This window comes from Microcaecilia unicolor, chromosome 3 (assembly GCF_901765095.1).
Source record: "Microcaecilia unicolor chromosome 3, aMicUni1.1, whole genome shotgun sequence".
NCBI lineage: Eukaryota > Metazoa > Chordata > Amphibia > Gymnophiona > Siphonopidae > Microcaecilia > Microcaecilia unicolor.
This window is the reverse complement of record NC_044033.1, coordinates 391,014,002-391,036,881: the sequence shown is the minus strand read 5'-3', so window position 1 is coordinate 391,036,881 and position 22,880 is coordinate 391,014,002. Positions and strand designations below refer to the sequence as shown.

The 22,880-nt window shown below is 43.2% G+C and overlaps 1 protein-coding gene across 2 annotated transcripts in view; it reads left to right on the top strand.

Moving 5' to 3' along the window:
• The window catches only part of FBXO16 (F-box protein 16), a 144,591-nt gene that overhangs the window by 9,136 nt on the left and 112,575 nt on the right, over positions 1-22,880 (top strand). For both annotated transcript variants that reach the window (XM_030198701.1, XM_030198702.1), the window contains exon 2: positions 8,359-8,492. In XM_030198701.1, the coding sequence (XP_030054561.1) occupies positions 8,397-8,492 (96 nt within the window). In that variant the 5' untranslated portion in view covers positions 8,359-8,396. The remainder of the gene's footprint in view (positions 1-8,358; positions 8,493-22,880) is intronic.

Genomic DNA, 22,880 nt, shown 5'->3' with positions numbered 1-22,880 from the left:
CTCTGTATCATCCCGGCCCTGCTACATTTATCTAGGTCGAACACTTCGCTAAAGTGTTCCGTCATTAAATCTAACGGTGAGGACCCACCCCCGCCCATCCTAACCTGAGTGCCAAAGGACAGGTGACGGACAAAAGGGGGAAAGGGGAGGTGGAGGAGTAAGGGGTCTCGTTCCACCAGACACAGAAGGGTCAACACTCGGCCTGACCAGGACGCGGTCGCCCGGCCTGGAACTGCAAGCCCATTCACACACTTTCATACGCCACAAGAAACCCTCCCGTTCGCCGCTCGGTTTCGTCGTCGGAGCCTAGTGAGTTTCGGGACCTAGTCGGATACCAATAGTCCGTATTAGTCACTGGCTAAAAGAGGGTGATCACGCCTCTTCTTCGGTCCTTACTGGGCCAGACACTACGTAGAGTATACTCGCCTGTCCGCCGGGGTCGCAGGCTGCGCCGTCGTACGCTTCTCTCTGAAATGGAAAAAGGTGCCTTGTCGGAACCACACAGCCCCCTCTACAGTCAGGCGGAGTGGATCGGCCCTCCTCCGGGAGATGGACGCTGAAATCAGCGGTGGCCACTCACCACCTTCTCAGGTGGGGGTCGATGACCCGATCCGACCGCAGTGGGGGAGGGGAAGAATATAATCCGATTCCCCTTTCTACTTCTGTCCCATCTGGGTCGCCAATGAAACAGGTGGGAAATCAGGAGACGAAAGGCAAATTTTGGTTCCAAACAAGGCAACTTTATTGCTAGCAAGTGAACAGCACCGAGTAGCCTCGGGACACTGTGTGTCATAAATCATCTGACGCTTACATTTATACTTCCCTACTGGGCCTGCGCATTTGGCCCCTTACACGTCATACCTGTCATGCGCAGTAAACATTTGTAGTTCTTACAGTACAAAATTGTAGTCCCAGTACGTACACACGTCATAACACTGAAATGATACTGGCAAGAAAAACGAAACTTAGCAGCTTATTCTGTACACACACAATGCTCCTTTCTAGCACAGGAGATAAGGTGCGGCTCAGGAATGCAGGGGGGTGTCAGCACCCTCCAAGGTCGCCTATTCAGATGGCGTTGCTACGTGCAAGCTGGTCTTGTATAGGCCTTGCAAACTACTGTTACAAGCTATATATCTAATAGCCCTGCATTCTGTCTGTACATTAGTAAACAGCAAACTTGTCTTGTTAGTAAACAGTAAAACTGGATAAGGCACAAATGTCCAGTGCAGTAATAAGGTGTGGCCAAACAGCCAAAAGCAGAGGTAGAGTGCATAAGTAAAAGTCCATCAGTAGGCACAAAACATGAGGTTGTCCTGTTGCTCAGTAGTATTCAGGTAGTACCGGCGTTCCACTCCTTCACTTACTATGGGGATCACCTAGTGTAACTTGCAGCCTCACTCACCCCAAACGTCATCTGAGATCTCACACCGGAAATAATACTATTACAAGCCTTCGCTTCTGATTTTTTTTTGCACATTTTACGGTAAATTGTTTCCTGGCCTGTTTTCATTTTTCTTCATTTAATTTACATTTACTTCCTCTGCTTATAGTACCAACTAAGTAAGCTTGCATGATATTATGGCCAAGCCAAACATAATTGTAATGAAATGATTCCGATATCGGAGAGAAAAAGAAAGCTTCATTAACCCCTAGGTTAATGAAGGAGTGCTCGGTGCGGAGGCGTGCCTTGAAATCGGAGGCTACTTTCTAGGTAGAGTGAAGCAATTATTAAGAGCATAATAGCCATACTAGGTCAGATCAATGATCCATCTTGCCCACTATCCTGTTTCCAACAGTGGCCAATCCAGGTCGCAGGTACCTGGCAGAAACTCAAATAGTAGCAAGATTCCATGCAACCAATCCAAGGACATGCCCATGTCTATTTAAATAGCAGACTGTGGACTTTTCCTCCAGGAACTTGTCCAAACCTTTTTTTTAAACCCAGATATGCAAACTGCTGTTAACCACATCCTCTGGCAACGAGTTCCAGAGCTTAACTATTTGTTGAGTGAAAACATATTTCCTCCTATTTGTGTCCCCTAGTCTTTGTACTTCTTGAAAGAATAAAAAAAATCAATTCACTTTTACCCATTCTACACCACTTAGAATTTTGTAGACCTCAATGATCATATCTCACCCCAACAGTCTCTTTTCCAAACTGAAGAGCCCCAACTTCTTTAGCCTTTCCTCAGATGAGAGCAAACAAAATCAAACATGGAATAGAAAATAAGATGATACCTTTTTTATTGGACATAACTTAATACATTTCTTGATTAGCTTTCGAAGGTTGCCGTTCTTCGTCAGATCGTAACTCTTCTTTGAACCTTTTCTAATTCCGCTATATCTTTTTTGAGATACGGCAACCAGAACTGAATGCAATACTTGAGGACAGGTCATCACACCATGGAGTGATACAGAGGCATTTTAATATTCTTGGTCTTATTTACCATCCTTAATAATTCCTAGATCCTGTTTCTTTTTTGGCTGCCACTGCACACTGGGCAGATTTCAGCATATTGATTACAATGATACCTAGATCGTTTTCTTGGGTGCTGACCCCCAAGGTGGACCCTAGCATCAGGTAACTGATTTGGGTTATTCTTCCCAGTATGCATAACTTTGCATTTGTCCACATTAAATTCCATCTGCTATTTGGATGCCCAGTCTTCCAGTTTCCTAAGATCCTCCTGCAATGTTTCACAGTCCACATGTGTTTTAACAACCTTAAATAGTTTTGTGTCATCTACAAATTTAACTGTGTACAACTGTAATTTTTAGCCACATGTTAGCAGCTAACAGCAACAAATGTAGATGTCACTAGTGGATATAGTAGTTTAAGAAGAGGGTGCTAGGGTTTCATTGATCAATGAAAAGGATGGGAGAACCAAAAGCGGTTAAGAACCCTGGTCTACATGATCTATTGTTATATCAATTCCAAAAGTTTCCAAGTTTGTTACACTTGATATACTGCCCATCAATAAGCACCATGTATGCGATGTACAATAAAAACTATAATTGATGTGCCAAGAATTTGTGCGAAAACAAGGGCCCTGTTTACTAAGGTGTGCTAGCGTTCTAGCACATGCTAAAATTAGCACGCTTGCTAGAGATGTCCATATATTTCTATCGGCGTCTCTAGCATTAGCTTGTGCTAATTCTTACGCTAGCTCGCCTCTAGCACAGCTTAATAAACAGGGCCCCAAATGTAACTTTAAAAAAAACAAACTTTTTAGAACAAAATACCTTTACTGTATACAACCTTTCCCTTAGAGAATAATGATGGTATGCTGTCTCTTCCATCCTCTGTCCTTCTAGTCTCTCTTCCTCTCCATCTTTACTGCTGGGATTCTGCCTATCTTTCACTTTCTTCTGCCCCAGGAGCCTACATTCCTGTCTCAGATAACTAAATTTGAGGTCTCTGGTATGTGATAACTATGTCATTCTGTCAGTGCTGGGAGAAGTCAGGTAGCATTTGTAAATCAAACTAATGTGGTTTATTTTTTTAATTTTTATTTTTTTTACACATTGCATCTTCTGTTTCTGGCCTAGTTACTGCAGTATTCAGTTCTAGATTTGTTTACTTGGACCCCATTCCATTCAGATTGTGGAATATATCCAGGGTTAATTGTAGAATAGCTTCTGTTTGCGTTTCAACATACTGTAATCGAGTTGGCTCTAAAACTCCATTGAGACACATTTAATACAGAATTAATTACTCCTGGCGTAACTAATCCAGGAGCTATATTACCTTCTGGTGTGAGATTCTAATCTAGTGTCAACACAAGCCACAGTGAGGCTAGAAAGAGTGCTTTTTACATGAGTGGTCTATTTCCCTTTTCTGGTGGTGCTTGTTGATTTTCCTGAGTGTGCGGGGCTTTGCGGCCCATTGTATTGCATAGCGCCTGTTTGGTGTACCCTAGGCCTTCGCCAAGGTTTTTCCTAGGCCTCGGCCTGGGCACAAGGGCTCACGATCAGATTAAGAGTGTGGATGTGAACACATTTTTTTAAATACTGCCTTATTGCCCATAGCAGCAGCAGTTGGAGCACAATTGACTGCTTGAAGCTGAGATAAGTAGGAGAGACTGTGTTAAGGTAAATAGGCTGCTTGAAGGAAAGTTATGTTATGCATGTTATTTCAATGCAGTCTCAGAGCCTTAAGTTCACATTTTCAAACTGTTTTGCTAGAAAATGTATTGAATCCAAATCTTTTTGGATCTGGGTTCTGTTTGGTATTATTCTGATACACTGATTGCACTCTTGGGACCGTTTACTGAACATTAGAGTCTTGCCCATAGCAGCAGCTGTTACAGCACACATTTTTGCTGTCAGAGGTGAATTTCTTTTGCTACTGGAGTTGAGCTTCTGCTGTTCCTTTTGCTGCCAGAGGTGAGCTCCTCTTCCAGGGCTGGTGGGGTGGGGCATGGTTTTGGTAACCACTGCATACAAGAGACCAGTTTGGGCCAAAACAAAAGCTTTGTTTTGTTTGCTTATTTCCGATCTGACGAAGAAGGGCAACCTTCGAAAGCTAATCAAGAAATGTATTAAGTTATGTCCAATAAAAAAGGTATCATCTTATTTTCTTTTCCATGTTTTATTTTGTTTGATTTCTATTGATAACCTTAAGAGTGGACTAACACGGCTACCACACTCCTCTACTTTGCAGAAACAGAAACTTGCTGAAAACAGCTTTTTGAGTCTGTTTTGGCACCAGAACTGAAACCGAATTTTGGTTGGGCTTTAGGTAAGATGGGAGGGATAGAGAGGGTGGGGGAAAAAGGATAGGGGAGGATAAGGTGCATTGGGAGGCTGTAAGAGCTTAGTTCTCTCATGTGTTAGGAAAAGCCTACAAGTTTGTGTGTGTGTGTGTGGGGGGGGGGGGGGGGTATTCTCTGTATAATCAAAATAAAAATTATGTTGGGTTCAATTGTTTTCAACTACTACTACTACTAATCATTTCTATAGCGCTACTAGACATACACAGCACTGTACACATTATATACAGGTACTTTCTCTGTCCCTAGGGGGTCTCACTATCTACGTTTTTTTTGTACTGTTTTTTTCAATTGTTATTGGTCTCCTTTAAATAAAGAGATTTAAATATAAAAATGTGTGAAAAACCATGAATTAAATTGCATTAAAATTGAGAAATATTCATAAAATATGAACATAAACCAAATTGTTTTTTTTTTGGGGGGGGGGGGGGGGGCGTGCACATTCCTAAACAAATGGAGATTACTTAAGAAAATCACAGTGTGAGCGAGAAGGGATACTTTACTTTATCTAGAGCGTATTCCACTTATACCCCAAAAAAGGTTCAGAGCAGATTACAATAAGAGAGACCAGTGGCAATAACTGGAGAATAAAACAGAATAAGACTAAAATGACAATGATGGCATCCTAACATAACAATACATAATTCTCAATCTAATTTTATGACTATACAAGGCAAAGCTAGAGCAAAGTATTGCAGTTTAATGGGGCAATAAGATAGTTTTTATAGCTTTACAAAATAGAGCATAACCAGAGATGCAAATCACAGATACTGTCAATGTATTCCAGGCCTTAGCTGCTTGGTAAGAGAAAAAGCTTGAAAAAATTCTCTTTGCGCAAAATCTCTTATAAGATGGAAATGATAACTATGAGGTTCTGTGCAAATAAAACATATGAAAGAAAACCATAGGTTATGAAACTTAAGGTAAATTTATTAAACTGTGCTACTGTATTAGCACACACTGGTGCATTAATATGGGTTATTCATACATGGGTCTCACTGTGTAAAATGAGCCCTGTGATAAATGATGTGCATTAAAGAAGTAGCATAGTTTTTATTAAATCTAGTTCTTAGTGTGCTGATCAGATCTGTCGCAATTTTTTTCATAGATAGTATGTCTGAAATTTGTTTGCATGAGTGCTCCATTGATACTGGGAATTTCTGGGTCTTCCAGTTCACTGCAATTTGAGTATTTGGCTACCATGAGGAAATGGGGGCACTGATCACTGTAAGGCTAAAATATAACAGAGGGCTCAAACAAGATTGTAGACATAGCCTAGTATGAGAGCCACATGCTGGAAACCATGGAACCAGGGTTCAAACCACCTCTTCTAAGAATGCTCCTTGTAACTTTAACAAGGCACTTCATTCTCCATTGCCTCTGGTACAAATTCAGTTAAGGGGTCGATATTCAAAGTGATTTAACCAGCCAGGAATGATTCCTACCTGGTTAAATCACTTGTGCAAGGCTGTCCACTGATATTCAGCAACACTTAACCATTTAGTGCCACTGATTATCACTATAGACTACTAAAGTGAAAGCCGGCTATCTTGTGGTCTAGGGGCAGAGTAAAGGTAAATGTGGTGGTCCAGGGGCAGCGTAAGGTAAATGTGGGTGTTAGAGGCCACTAGCACCGAACTGGTGCCCACATTTACCATTGCATGAATTATCAGAGGGATCTATAGTGCCCATGCCAGGGAATACCACAGAGCTAATTAAAATTAGATTTAAATGAGCTCTGCGGTATTCCACCCGTATGATCAAGAACAGCGCACTGATCATATGGCAGAATAGCACCTTAACCCTACACCAGCTCAGAGCTGATGTTAGGGTTAAACTCTGTCTCCCCCCCCCCCCCCCCCCCCCATTCAAGCCAGGCATCCTGGGCTGTCACTCTCAGCCCGGGCTGCCACTTTCAGTCCTGAGGGGTCCAGTGGACTCTGGACACCCCAACGGATGAGGCCCTGGTGGCCTAGTACCACTCTCATCCTGTACAGCGACATTCCAGTCCCCCTGACACCCCTCCAAAATGAGGGCACAGGGGGGCTGGAGATCCGGTGGACCTCTAGGCCCTCTAACCCCTGACACAAAAAATAACTCTGGTGGCCCAGTGGGCAACATATCCCCACCCCTCATCCGCCCTCATAGTCTGGAGGCACCCTCACCCCCATACCTTATAGTGACGGAGGAGGGAGTAGCACTCCCGACGCCTCCAAAACGGCGGCACCCTGCCCAGTGCATCCTGGGATCTTCTGAGTGGGGCTTCCCTTATATGGTAGATAGAAAAACGAAGGCAGATAAAACATTTAGCCTATATTTGTGGTTGGATCTGGAACCTGTTCTATAAAAGTACTTGGGTATCTACGAGGGGCATTTTCGAAAGGGACATCCAAGTTGCGATTTGGACGTCCTTGCAAAACGGTGAAATCCTGGGGTGGTGAACCCGTAGTTTTGAAAAAAGATGACGTCCATCTTTCATTTTGAAAATACCGTCAGAGACGTCCAAATCCGTAAATTTGGACATCCCTAGACATGGACGTTTCTGACGTTTGGCGATTTTCGAAACCAAAGACGTCCATGTCAAAAACGTCCTAATGCAAGCCATATGGGCATGGGAGGAGCCAGCATTTGTAGTGCACTGGTCCCCCTGACATGCCAGGACACCAACCGGGCACCCTAGGGGGCACTGTAGTGGACTTCATAAATTGCTCCCAGGTACATAGCTCCCTTACCTTGTGTGCTGAGCCCCCTAAAACCCACTACCCACAAATGTACACCACTACCATAGCCCTTACGGGTGAAGGGGGGCACCTAGATGTGGGTACAGTGGGTTTGTGGTGGGTTTTGGAGGGCTCGCTGTTTCCTCCACAAATGTAACAGGTAGGGGGGTATGGGCCTGGGTTCGCCTGTCTGAAGTACACTACACACATTAAAACTGCTCCAGGGACCTGCATGCGCTGTCATGGATCTGCGTATGACATCTGAGGCTAGCACGACATATTTTTAAATACGTTTTTTGAGTGTGGGAGGGGGTTAGTGACCACTGGGGGAGTAACGGGAGGTCATCCCTGATTCTCTCCGGTGGTCATGTGGTCATTTCGGGCACCTTTTTTGTGCCTTATTCATAATAAAAACACGTCCGGGTGAAAACGTCCAAGTGTTTCTCAGGGACGTCCTTGTTTTTTTCGATTTATGGGTCGAGGATGTCCAAGTGTTAGGCACGCCCAAGTCCCGCCTTTGCTACACTTCTGACACGCCCCCTTGATCTTTGGCCATCCTTGCGACGGAGTGCAGTTGGAGACGTCCTATATCAGGTTTCGATTATACTGATTTGAACGTCCCTGAGAGAAGGACGTCCATCTTCTGATTTATGATGAAAGATGGACGTCCTTCTTTTTCAAAAATGAGCCCGTACATTACCTTTTATAAAACAGGTTTAGAATAGATATGTTTTTGGCACCCTGTGATAAAATTACTCCCATAATTGGAGAAAAAACAATTTTATATCAGACACTTATGGTATACAGTTGGGGAAAGTTCCATTCTGGCTAATATGTTTATATTTTGAAATGTGCTTTAACAGTTGAGGAATACTGGTATAGATGAGAGTTTCTGCAAACAATGGCATTTGCACCTCCCAAGAACACCAATGGTCCCAAAATGCAAACTAAAATGAGTACATGGACACCACTGAACCATCAGATCATGAATGACCAGGTAAGGGAAAGTTTTAATAGCATTGGAGCCGATATTTGATTTAAAACTAACTATGGAGGATCCAAACTTTTATAAGATGAGCCAGACAGAACATTTTCAGGTAGTTTTAGAAGTGATTTTAGTAAGGCACTGTTTGCATGTGTAGAACATAGAAATTTGAAGGGGCCTGGTGGAAGCATGGTACATAAGTACATAATATGTACAAAACATTTTATACTGCTTATCCCAGAAATAGTGGATTTTCCCCAAGTCCATTTAATAACAGTTCTGCATAATTTTTTGTTTAGCTTTACGTACGCCACTAAAATAATTTTGTTCATGTTTTTCTTTCACTAATTGTTTAACAGATATCTAATGCCTTAAAATTTAATAAAATTAATTATTTATTACCGATACATACCTTGTATTATTACAGCATAGACAACGTCTCATGAATCTACCCAGTTTGCAGACTATATCTACTTCCCAAATAGAATCCTCAGCTATGTAAACATCGATTTTTATGCCTGCATTTTCCACTTTGTACAGAGAAAGCAAACCTCCCTGTTTACAAAGTTGCACGGCAATGCCGACACAGCCCATTCAAAGTGAATGGGCTGTGTTGGTATTACTGCACCGGCAACTGCTAGTGCAGCTTTGTAAACCGGAGGGAAAGTTATTTCTCCGAGTACAAGCAGGCTGCTTGTTCTCACATGTGGGTTGACGTCTGCGTAGGCCCAGGAAACGGCAAATTTTTCCAAGCAAAAATATAAAAGTTTTGCCAGAGGCTTCTGGCACGCGAATTGTGCACAGTGCGCATGCGCGGGCAACTTCCCACCTGTCGCACAACCGTGCCCCTTCAGTTCTTTTTTGTCCGCGACGAGGTGACAGGATTTTCTAGTTCTTCTTGTTTTGGCCCAGGAAGAGTCTGACGACTTTTCTTTTCTATTTTCCTATTTTTATTTTTTCGTCATATTTAAAAAAAAAATCTCCTGTAGTTATCTTCTTAGTTTTAGTCCTCTTTTAAGCTTTCTTTTCGACGCGGCTGCGTTCTTCCCTTTCTTTTGTGCCCTTTTTTCTTTTCAAAGGCATAATCGCGTCTTTTGATTTTCGCCAAAGCCATTTTTCCTTCCATGTCATTGAAGACACCCAGCGGCTTCAAACGTTGTACTCGGTGCAACCAGACCATCTCAGGTACTGATACCCATGCCTGGTGTATCCAGTGCCTTGGGCCCGACCATAGCTCAGCCTCTTGTAGTCTGTGTCTTCGTATGAAGAAACGGACCCAAGCGTCTTGAGAAGCCCAACGAGAAAAGCTTTTCGGGGCTCGGTCTGGTCCTTCAACATCGACATTGACATCGAGGTTGTCGGCGTCGACATCGAGAGGAGCATTGACGTCGGGAGCAGAGGTAATGGCTGCTGAGAGACCAACTCGTGCTGGGAGCAGTGAGGCGTCGAGTGGGTGTCCACCTGCTTCGAGGCCTCCTGTTATGCTGGCTCCCCGGGATCGACCTTCGTCGGACCCGGCCCCAAGGAGATGTGAGGATTCCATTAGGCATATTTTCAAAGCACTTAGCCTTCCAAAGTTCTATAGATTTCTATGGAACTTTGGAAGGCTAAGTGCTTTGAAAATATGCCTCTTTGTCTTCCTCATCGGTACCGAGGAGTCTCGATGACGGGCGTTGAGCGAAGGCAAAGAAGCACAGTTACCGTTTTCTTTCAACTCACGGTGCCGGGAGCTCCGGGGCGACGAGCGAGTCGGCACCCGAGAAGCGTCGGCGCCAAGAGGATGGCTCCCCCTCTATACAGGAGGTGCCAATGTGTCGGTCTCCTAGCAGCCCGCTACCTGCTCCCGAGTCTCGACAGATTCTGACATCGCCTGCTCCACCGACCCCGCAGCCTTCTCCGATGGCGGCTCTTGACGAGTGCATCCGGGCCTTGTTTCCAGAACTTCTGGAAGGACTGTTACGTCAGTCAGCTTCAGTGTCAGGGGTGCTTGCGCCTTCTGTACCGTCTGCTGCAGAAGTGTCTGGCCCTTCTACTGCGGTGAGGTCCCCGGCCCTGGTGCTGCCTATGGCATCGGCATCGGCTGCCACCTAGGTCAACTCCCCTTTGACGTCGGTGGAGGAAGCTTCACTGCAGTCCGAGCGGGCATCTGCCTCTTGACGTCGCCATCGAGGAAGTCGTTCCTCGGCGTCGATGCAGGCTCAGTATCGGAGTACCTTAAGAGAGGTCTTATCCGATACTGAACAGAAGCGTTCGTGGGAGTCAGAGGAAGATCCCAGGTACTTTTCTTCTGATGAGTCCTATGGGATTCCCTCTGAACCTTCCCCTCCACCAGAGAGCAGGGACATAGCTATGTGGGGCCACGGTCCCATGGCCTCCCCCCCCCAGATTTGGCCTGGCCCCCCCCCCTGGCCTGACCCTTTCAACCCCCCCATTTCCGTTGCCGCCAACCCGCCGCCGCCGTCAGGTACCTGTGCTGGCGGGGGTCCCCAACCCCTGCCAGCCGAAGTCCTCTTCAGCGCCGGTCTCCGGGCCGGCGTGTTGCTGCTGCAGCTGATGTGGAAGGATTCTGTTTCTGTGTGAGTCATCCTGACGTCCTGCACTGTCAGGATGACTCACACAGAAACAGAATCCTTTCACATCAACTGCAGCAACACGCCGGCCCGGAGACTGGCGCTGAAGAGGACTTCGGATGGCGGGGGGTTGGGGACCCCCGCCAGCACAGGTACTGGATGGCGGTGGGAAGGGGGGTCAAAAGGGGAGGGGTGCTGGGGGGAGGGTCAAAAAAGTGGTGATGGCGGCTGCACCGGGGGGGGGGGGGCTAAAATGTGCCCCCCTCACCTTGGGTTCTGGACCCCCCTTCTGCCGAAGTCCTCTTTTGTCCAGGAAATGACTACGGCTATTCCCTTCCCTGTGGAGGTTGAGGATGAGCCCAGGACTGAGATGCTTGAAGTCCTGGACTATTCTTCTCCACCTATTTATTTAGATTTTGCTCACACCTTTTTCAGTAGTAGCTCAAGGTGAGTTACATTCAGGTACACTGGATATTTCTCTGTCCCAGGAGGGCTCACAATCTAAGTTTGTACCTGAGGCAATGGAAGGTTAAGTGACTTGCCCAAGATCACAAGGAGCAGCTGTGGGATTTGAACTGGCCACCTCTGGATTGCAAGACTGGTGCTCTAACCACTAGGCCACTCCTCCACTCCTAAAGAGGCTGTAACAGTTCCTCTGCATAAGGTACTGAAGGACGTCCTTATGCGGAACTGGTCGGTCCCCCTGTCTGATTCCATGATCCCGAAGAAAGCTGAATCCCAGTATCAGATCCACGGTGAACCTGGATTGATGAGGTCTCAGTTCCCTTCTCTGTGATACACACTTTACAAGGCCTTACGTTCCTGATAAATTATGATACATTTTGTGGTCTAGTAGCCACTCAAACAACAAAAACTTTAAAAGGACAATTCTATAAAGGGGCGCCTTTCTAAAATATCAGTGTAATGTCAAACATGCGCCTAGAATTAAGGCATGATCATTTTTACACCAGCCATAGAGCTAGTATTACTAATTCACAAAAGAACATGCAGAGATGATAGTATTCTACAATCGAAGTGTGCAACTTTGTGTTCTGCCAAATGAATGTCCACCCTCAAAGAACATGCCTTCACATTTAGGCACCATTTTATAGAATACCATATGGCTGAAATATTGGCATTTACATGTCATTGTGCACACAAATGTGCATATATGACTGTATTCTGGTCATTTACACATATTCCTGACAACTACATCTTGGCGCCATCACTGGTATGTTTGATAGCCTCTTGTGTGAATATTTGCTTTTCTATATTTTATATGGCATTCCTTTCCCTCAATGAATTTTTATTGTATATCGCTTTTATTTATGTTTTATTTAAAAAAAAAAAGAAGCAATTTTAGCAACTGTTATAAAACATAAACAAATATAGAATTACTCCTATAGGGGCACATTTCATGACCCAGGAAGCCAAGGCTTTTCTGCATCAAACCAGAATTATAACAATCATCTTATTATGTTGTCAAATCTACATATCCAAAGACCTTCTGGCTCGAATTATGTTAAAAATTTTGGGGCCTATATGCAGGTAAAATTCCTTGAGTAGGTCCATTACAAGTATACGTTAACCTCCAGTAAGTGAGACAATTCCTGGGAGTAAGACTGGGGCATGGTTTGGAAATATGAAAAAGCTAGCTGCATGAATTTACATGTCTCCAGTGGTGATAATAAAGACTGTTGGACTCACGTCTCCAGTGGTGAATTGTCTTTTAGTCTCTACTTTTGCCTTCTGTGGTTCGTCATCGTAGAGAACTTCTCCTGTTCTATATTTTGGACATTTATGTAAAGTCCATAGATAAAAAAGAACCCAAACTTCACACTTCATCTGCACAGCCTTTAAATGACTTCCATAGGGTCCAGAAGCAAACCATTTGCAGAGGATAGGACAGTAATGGCCCTTCCACTAGAACTGATATTTAGATTATAGTTACAGGATGCCAACTATATTGCCACTACCACCATTCAGAAAAGTGTTTTAATATAGCAAAAATATGTAGTTTCCTGTAACCTGTAAAGCACATTTTGTCATAGTTTCTTATCGTAAAATATTCAAGACCTGATTCAAATTTCTGAAGACTTCAGTCTTATGTAGCCCACCTGAAGGATCAAAAACATATCATATATTATCCTACCTATAAATAATAACATGTAGCAGGGTGTTTTAAAGGTCTTTTCTACACATCCCAGGTACATTTTGAAGCAGGAGGCATAAGACCAAAGCTTATTCTTTCAATACAGGCCCTGGTATGTATTACTGCACTTGTAAAAAATACCCTGGGACTAAAAATTTATAATAAAAAGATTTTATAATACTATACAGTAAACTCTTAGCCCTTTTTTACTCTTTGTTCAACAATTTCAATTGAAATCTCAGCATGTGTAAAACACACTATGATGCCACTGTTAAAAGTGCTTTGCTATTCTCCAGGATTTGACTCACAATCACACGTTTTCTGTAAAATCACAATACTCGATTTTTCTCCACTTGTCAACACTACAAAAAGAGCACATAGAGATATTACCTCCTTCAGTTCATGCTGTTCTGCCTCTCTGTTCTCCTGCATTAGCTTATCTCCTGACAGAATACAGCCTTATATGGGACTTGGATCTCCTTTCTGAATTCTGGCAGAGGGAAAGTGCCTTCAAAGGAAGGGCTTGCCTGAGATCAAATGAGACCGTGTAAAGAAAGGGAAGGAAAACAAAACAAAGGGAGGTCAGTGATAAAACCAAACAGCATTTTTTTCTGTTTCCAATTTTAGGAGTTTAGTTATCAACATGGGCTACTGTTAAGACGTGTTATTTTATCACAGGTCCCATTTTATGCAGGGAGACCTAGGGGTTCTTTTACTAATGTGCACCAAAAAATGGCCTGCGCTGGTGTAGACGCGTGTATTTATTTATTTATTTATTTATTACATTTGTACCCCGCGCTTTCCCACACATAGCAGGTTCAATGCAGCTTACATAGTAAATAGAATTACAAAGTCTTAAAGGAGAATATTACAAATTGTAGTAAATATAGTAATAGTGGGGTTTTAAGGATATGTAAATTGAACATGGAGAGGTAAACAAAGATAGGATGTGCAAAAGGAAAAGAGATTGGGAGGGGTAAGGTGTAGGAAGGATGGAGAAGAAAAGATTGGGGATCAGCATAAGGAGATTGGGAGACATAGAGGTGTATTTTCAAAGCACTTAGACTTACAAAGTTACATAGTACCTGTGAAACTTTGTAAGTCTAAGTGCTTTGAAAATGAACCCCATGGTCTAAGGTATAATAATCGTCAGGACAAGAATCATGTGGGTGGGCTTAAAAAGTTAAGTTGGGTCATTAGGGTAGGCTTTTTTGAAGAGATGGGTCTTCAACATTTTTCTGAAGGGTAGATGGACGCACACAAGTCCATTTTTCAGTGCACATGCAAAAAAGGCCTTTTTAGGGGGGGGGGGGGGGCGAAAATGGATGTGTGGCAAAATAAAAATTGGCGTGCGTTCATTTTATGCCTGAAACCTTACTGCTACCCATTGACCTAGCGTTAAGGTCTCACACATTAACCAGGTGGTAATGCACATACAATGCCGATTACTGCCCGGTTAGTGCCACACGTTGGAAAATTTCCGGCACGCTTAGTGGATGTGCATAAAAATTCAAATTACCACCTGAGCCACATGGTAGACGGGTGGTAGTTCAAAATGGACACAGCTTAGTAAAAGTCCCCCTAGTTACTAATAACTGAGGTTAGCAGTAAAATAAGTCTTATAGGGCCTCTTTTACAAAGCCACGCTAGAGATTCCTGTGTGGTAAATGAGAAGAAGCCCATTCAGTTCCTATGGGCTTCCTCTCATTTGCCATGTGTGAACGTCTAGAAGCCCATAATGGGAGCCCATCCAATATGTCCCCAAATTGGCAAAGACAGGTCAGGATCAAGTATATATATTTTATATCACATTTGTATCATATGCTATGAATGTAAGTGAAATGTATTCTCTATGATAAAGGGGAAGATATCTTAAGGTTGCAAATCTTTTTAATGTTTAACATTTGGGGGCTAATTTTCAAAGCACTTAGACTTGCAGAGTTCCATAGGTTACTATCAGGCTCATTTTCGAAAGAGATTGACGTCCAAAAAGCGACATAAATCGGCACTTGAACGTCCATCTCACAGAGACGTCCAAATCGGTATAATCGAAACCCAATTTTGGATGTCTTTCTCTGAAGTCTGTCGCAAGGACGTCCAAATCTCATGGGGGTGTATCGGAGGCATGGTCAAGGTGGGACTTGGGCGTTCCTAAGACTTGGATGTCTTTGAGCCATAATGGAAAAAAGCAAAGACGTCCAGGACTAAAACTTGGACGTTTTCACCCACCTGTTTTTATTACGAATAAGTCACAAAAAGGTGCCTGAAATGACCAGATGACCCCTGAAGGGAATCGGGGATGACCTCCCGTTATTCCTGCAGTGGTCACTAACCCCCTCCCACCCTCAAAAACATCAGTGGCGTAGCTAGGGTAGCTGACACCCGGGGCCGGTCATTTTTTAACCCCCCCCCCCCCCCCAAATCCAGTACTAGGCATACCGAGAATACAAAACACTCAGGACCTATAGAGCAATTCTACTATACCATAATCAGTAATTTGTACGAGTCACACAAGGAAAAGGAAAGCATCTTAAACACTACAGTGAGCACTAGAACATCAATTCACCTATTGTAAAACGAAAACAGACAGATTAGTACAGATCGTCGATCCTGCACAGTCAATGCCAACCGAAAGCCATGTCATTTTCACAAACACAGATACACCCTAATCCACTATAGAATAAGTAATCATAAGCTTTCTATTTAGACAAAAATGAAACTGAACCCCCGATGGCAGACTCTGCATACAATGCAACACCACAGAAACAGAAAATGTCCCCTAGTACTGTGCAAAATATAAAGACAGCAGATGTAAATTTGAAAAAACTAACAAATACCAATCACCACTTTACAAATTAACAAATAGAAATAAAACAAATACATAAAATAAAATAATACCATTTTATTGGACTAATACATTTAGCTTCCAGAGGCCAAAATCTCCTTCCTCAGGTCAATACAGTATAGTGCTGTTACAGGTCCTATCCTGACCTGAGGAAGCGGGTTTTGTTCTCTGAAGGTTAAGTCAAAATGTATTAAAATTAGTCCAATAAAAAGATTATCTTATTTACATGTTCTATTTATAAACATTTATTAACACAGCTACAATACTATATCCTAAAGCAAAAAAATAAAAATATATATTTTATTTACAGTTTGTTGTCTCTGGTTTCTGCTTTCCTCATCTTCTTTTCATTGTCTTCCTTCCATCCAGCATCTGTCTTCGCTCTCTCTCTGCCATCCAGTGTCTGCCCTCTCTAATGTCCCTTCCATCCACTGTCTGCCCTCTCTCTCTCTGCCTTTCCATCCACTGTCTGCCCTCTCTCTCCCTTCCATCCACATCTGCCCTCTATTTCTGCCCATTCCATCCACCATCTGCCCCAATCTGCCCTTTCTCTCTCCCTTCCATCCACATCTGCCCTTTCTTTCTGCCCCTTCAATCCGTCTGCCCTCCCTCTCCCATCCATCCAAGGTCTGCCCTCCCTCACGTTCCACCCCTTCCATCCAGGGTCTTTCCCCTCTCTCTCTGCCCCCTTATTCCACCTGCCCCTAGTTCCAGCCCCACTATCCCACCAGTCCCCAGCCCTTTTCTCTCACCAGTCCCGAGCTTCAGCCCCAGCCAGTTCTCCCTGCCCCTTTTCAGCCCCCAGTTCCAGTACTAGTCCCCTTATCCAAACTACCCTCCTTTTCAGCCCCCAGTTCCAGCCCCCTTCATCCACCACATGCCTTGCATCCCCTCTTTTCAGCAGCAGACCCATTCTCCCACCTACCCCAGGCATGGACCCATTTTCCCTCCTGCCCCCTTGTCAGACCCCAGTTCCAGCTTCAGACCCCTTCTCCCATCTGAGCACTCCCCCCCCCGACCTGGTCCTGTCCCCCCCTCCATCGAGAGCCGACAGAGCCCTCTTCTCCTGCCACCACCCTGCCTTTAAAAAAAAAATACATGCAGCAACGCAGGCAGCGCCTCGCATCTGCCCTGTGTGTGCTGTGAAAGGAGAAAATCGTCTCACTGGCGTCGGGCCTTCCTTCGCTGTGTCCCACCCTCGAGGAAATAGGAAGTTACCTCAGAAGAGGGCAGGACACAGCGAGGGAAGGCCTGACGCCAGCGACGCGATTTTCTCCTTTCACAGCACACTCAGGGCAGACGCGAGGCGCTGCCTGCGTCGCTGCATAGATTTTTAAAAAAAGGCAGGGTGGTGGCAGGAGATGAGAGCTGTCGGCTCTCGACGGAGCACCCCCCCACCCGCTGACACCCGGGGCGGACCGCCTCCACCGCTCCGCCCTTGCTACACTACTGAAAAACATGATTTAAAATATTACTTGCCAGCCTCAGATGTCATACTCAGGTCCATGACAGCGCATGCAGGTCCCTGGTGTAGTTTAGTACTAGGTGCAGTGCACTTCAGACAGGTGGACCCAGGCACACACCCTCCCTGCCTGTTACATTTGTGGAGGAAACAGCGAGCCCTCCAAAACCCACCAGAAACCCTCTGTACCCACATATAGGTGCCCCCCTTCACCCATAAGGGCTATGGTAGTGGTGTACAGTTGGGGGTTCTGGGTTTTGGGGGGCTCAATACAAAAGGTTTGGGAGCTGTGTACCTGGGAGCAGTTTATGAAGTCCACTGCAGTGCCCCCTAGGCTGCCTGATTGCTGTCCTGGCATGTCAGGGGGACCAGTGTACTAAAAATGCTGGCTCTTCCCACATCCAAATGACTTTAATTTGGACGTTTTAGACTTGGATGTCTTTGGTTTCGAAAATCACCGAAAATCAAAGACATCCAAATCCAAGGACGTCCAAGGTATTTTCAAACACAAATATGGACGTCTATCTTTTTTTGAAAATGGCCTTTTCCCCGCCTCCAAATTTGGACGTTCTACAAAGACGCTTCTTTCGAAAATGCCCCTCTATTTAAATTTGTAAGTCTAAGTGCTATGAAAATATGTTTCTTAGTATACTATTTAAGATTAACAAAGCTTAAAATTCTTAGCTTTTTAATATATCCAGAAGGCACATCTGCTGAAAAAAAAAATAGTAACTACCCGATTGCTTACCATCTATTATTATTTAGAACAAATCTAATAATATTAAAAATTATTTCTCACCATCCACTGCTGAACACACAAACATACCCCAACTCTTCCCTGGAACAAGATGATGGTGGCATCTAATCTCCACCCCAAATACTTCCTGAAACAGTATCTCAAACAATCGCAGATCACTGAACTAAAGCAGACACCCCCATTCGATTTCAGCATTCAAACCAAAAGGGTTAACAGTATGTAAATTATGTATCCAATGTTGCTCCTTAAAATTTAACCATTGTTTTAAAGATTTCCTTCCCTTCCTGCAGTTATAATTTGATCACTAATTCTCCGTTGAATATCTACTAAACTATGATTAAAGTCCAACCAATGTTAAACCAAAGGAGCATGAAGCTGTTTTGTATAAATTTGTGATTTGTGTTCAGTTAATCATACTTTAATCTGTCAGCTAGCATGCCCTACATAAACTAAATCACAAGGGCACATTATATATATATATATATATATAAACGTTACTGCTGTTACATTTAGTATCAGAATTAGATGTCAAAATCTTTTTAGACTGAGGGTCACCCATTCTTTACCTATCATAGAATGTGTACACCATTGGCAATCCCCACAAACAAGAAGCTAATGTTTGTGTATTTCTCTCATTCCCAAATTTTTGCATTCAAACCTTTCCCCAATAGTTTTAGCTCTCGTATATGCTATTAATGGTAAGCCTTTAAAACAAGGAAAAAACTGTATCACACTCAAATGTGATCTCATCATTCTCACAAAAGCATTAACATCAGTTTAAAAAAAAAAAAAAAAAGGTAGCGCACAAGTTATCACTTGAAGCGCACCTTCTTGGAGAATCTTTGTATATAGTGAGGTGATATCTAAAAGTTGCAAGCCACATTGAGGTAATAGGTTCTTCATATTCATCTAATATCCTTAAAAGATGAGAAGAGTCTTTTAAGTAGGAAGATACTTTGCAGGCTTCCGCCTTCAAAAAAACCCAAACTGTTAATGAATTAAGAAAATGGTTCTAAAGCTGAAGATCTAGTATTACCAATATGTCTGGCCAGTGGATTTATAAGAGTCTTGTGTACTTTAGGTAGAAAATAAATCTTCAAAGTCTAGGAAACCTCTCCACCAGCAAAGGATATTCTTTAGAAGTCAACATACCTTGTTTATATTTAGATTGCACAAAGTCATGAATCAAACTCATCAATTTAGGATTAGGATCTTCTTGTGTTAGAGTATAAGCTTCTTGATCCATTAGCTTTGTAGCTTCATTCTCTTATTGAATCTTATCCAATGGGATCATAACCCCTCCTTTATCTGCTCGTAATATTACTAAAGCATCACTGTTTATCAGTTCTTGGAATGCTTCCTTTTCTCCTTTAGATTAATTCACAAAGGAAGATTTGCTGGAATTTGATTTTTCCCAAATATCAAACTCTTTTAGGACTAGATCTCGAAAAGTAACTAAAACTGGATTCATGGGTCCATGTTTTATAGCAAGTATAAATAGAGTTTTGTGGAGAGTGAGACATGCTTCACCACACATGCGTGTGTGCCTTCCCGCCCACTGTGAGAACGTGGTCTTTTTCTATCGCGGTGAGGAGAGGGTGGGGTTTTTTTTAACTGTCTCCTCAGAACGTTCAGTCAAAAAGAGCTTTTTCATGCCTTTTGGCAATTTCTTTCATTGTTCCCCGTTGAGGAGCCTCCTTTTTTTGTTTCCCCTTTATTTTTAGTATATTTTGCCCGGTTTTAAGTTTCCTTTCTTTTTCATCATCAGTTGGCCGCTGTTAGGCCTTGACTTTGGCCGGGAATTTTCCCTTTGTTTTTTGCTGCTCCTTGCCCCTTCTTCAGGCACCATCCCCTTGTTTAATTTATCCAAGGAAGTTTTTTCTTCCATGTTCATCAAGGTTCCCAGTGACTTTAAGCGCTGTACCCAGTGCAATTGGACAGTCTCTCGGAAGGACACCCATTATTGGTGTCTACAGTGTCTTGGGCCCAACCATAGCCCCACTAACTGTGTTTTCTGTCTTCGCATGAAGAAGAGCACCTAGATTTCCAGAGAGGCTCAACAAGAGAAGATTTTTGGAGCCAAGTCCGGTTCCTCGACGTCGGCATCGACATTGAGTGTCGCACCAGCATCGGGATCATCGGTCAGCATGGCTGCTGCTAGACCCTTACACACTGGAAGCACTGAAGCATCAAGTGGGTCTCCATCTTCCTTGAGGCCTCCTGCTGTGCAGGGGCCCCAGGACCATCCATCGTCAGACCCGACCCTGAGGCAATGTGTGGATTCAACGTTGTCCTTGTCAGCACCAAGGAGCCTCAGTGACATGCTTTTGGTGAAGGCCACGAAGCTTTGTCTTCGGAAACGGCTCTTTAAGGATGTTAAAATGTGTAAAAAGTCATATAAACGACCCAACATGGCTGTGTTTTGGCACAAAAGCCTGCCTCAGGGGTCAAACAAGCCTGTTACGCTGAGGTGAAAAAAGGCTTTTCTCAAAAGAGATGTGAAAATCCTTAGTTGTGAAGCACAACTCTGCAATGCAACAACAACTCGCCGTAAAACTTGATTAAAATGCTTGCTGTCCCTCAAATCCTGTATCTTCTTCAGATGTTGCTACTTGTCATCAAACAGATACAATTTGAATGGATTCCATCAATCAGTTTCTACATGATGTCACTGAACAAAGTTCTGGGCTTTCTAAGTCTTTATGTGGCCCTTGTACTAAGCTGCATTAAAAAGTGACCTGCGCTGTTGTCAGCGCATGAGTTTTCCGCATGCTGCAGCAACTTTTAGCACAGCAGTAAAATGGCCCAATTGCCATATTTTTCTTTAATGGCCACAGGAACCCTTACTAACTCCTGGTTTTTTTGGTCCTAAGGGCTCCCACGCTAACTCCATGGTAATCAGGCAGTACGCAGCAATGTGCCCATGCTACCTGATTAACACAGGGCATGCCTACTCTCCACCTATAGTCACGCCTCCTACACTGAAAATATTTTTAAAATTTCAGCGTGGGATTATTACACGCTGATGGGCACACTACCACAGGATGTCTTAGCACATCCCATGGCAGTGCTTTTTGCCTCATGGTAGGCACACAGCTTAGTAAAAGGGCTCCTATGTGCTATGAAATTGGTTTGGTTATATAATAATGTTTTGTATATTTAATGTAAAGTCTTTTGAAGTGTGCTTTTTTATTTTTCTTGTGGATATTTTATTAGCATCCATTTAGAACATTAGTGAATAAGACAGAATATAAGTTAAATAAAATGAAAGGTAAGGGGAAAATCCATAGTAAGACCACTATACTAAAGGGTAATGTAGTGGGCATGCAAAATGCTGAATTTGAAATTGCTCCTAATGTAGAAAAATGTGCTAAAATCTAATGCAGTTTTTGTTGTTCTTTTAGTGCTGAAATCTTTACTCCCACTTAGGGCTGCGGTAAAGATGCAGTATGGGAGCAAAAAGGTGTTGGGGTGGCTGATCCCTTCTCCCTGAGAGTAGATATAGTTGTGTACATATGTATTTATTGTTTATATTTATTGTAAACCATTTTTCTTGAGTTTAATAAATATATACAGAGGAAATGCTCATCACTGGTAGGTAATATATATAGGGGATATTCAGCCTCTTTATACGTGAGTGGTTTCATTTAGAACAGCCTCTTTGCTGTTCTAAATTAACTGCTTAACTGTATGGATAGCAGGTGATATCACCGCTGCATGTATAGTTAGGTGAAATATCCTCACTCTGCCCTATCACATTACAAATAGTGCCAGGGTGTTTAGTGGGATTTTTTGGTGGCACTATCCATATGGAGTAAATTCTATAAACAGTGCTGAAAAATAGATGCTGGAAAAAGACAACACGGTGCGCTGTTCTATAAACAGTGCCCCAAGTTGAGTGCCATTTCTAGAATAGTGCTTAGAGCCGATGTCCTTGCCCAACTTGGGTGCCAGTCTTTACACTAGCTGAAATGTGGTGTAAATGCCAGCGCCCAGCTCTTCAAATAATTTGATAGCATACACAGAGATGGTCAGGGAAAGCAAAAAGCAATCACCTAAAATATTAATAATGAATAAGGTGAGCCCTCATTATTATTGAAGACGATTAAGGCACCCACCAGTGCTCAAACTCAGTAACGTGAGGTATTTGGGTGCAAGAATAGTACTATTGTATAACAACATTTGCAATTTTGTGGAATGCCCCTGTCCTCCCTCTGGTCACACCCCCTTTTGAGTTGCATACTTGTGGATTTGAGCACCCGGTGTTATAGAATTACGTGCAGGAAGATGTGCGTGCAAATAATAATTACTGCCAATTAACTACAATAATTGATCACATCAATTTATTGCAAGTTAATGGCTCATTAGCTAATTAATTTCCACGCACATGTTTGATCCGCATGCAAATTTCCGCTTACATTTTTCAGTTCCAAGTATAGAATCTTCTGAAAATCCATGGATAAGGAGTTTACAAGTTTAGTGGCAGCCAGTAAGGGGAAATTTTATGATGGCTTTCATGTGTAAAGATCATTATACATTCTTTTTCCTTATATTAATTTCTGTTGTTCCTTACATTTACGTGATAAATGTGAATGTAATTAAGTAAAATGATAA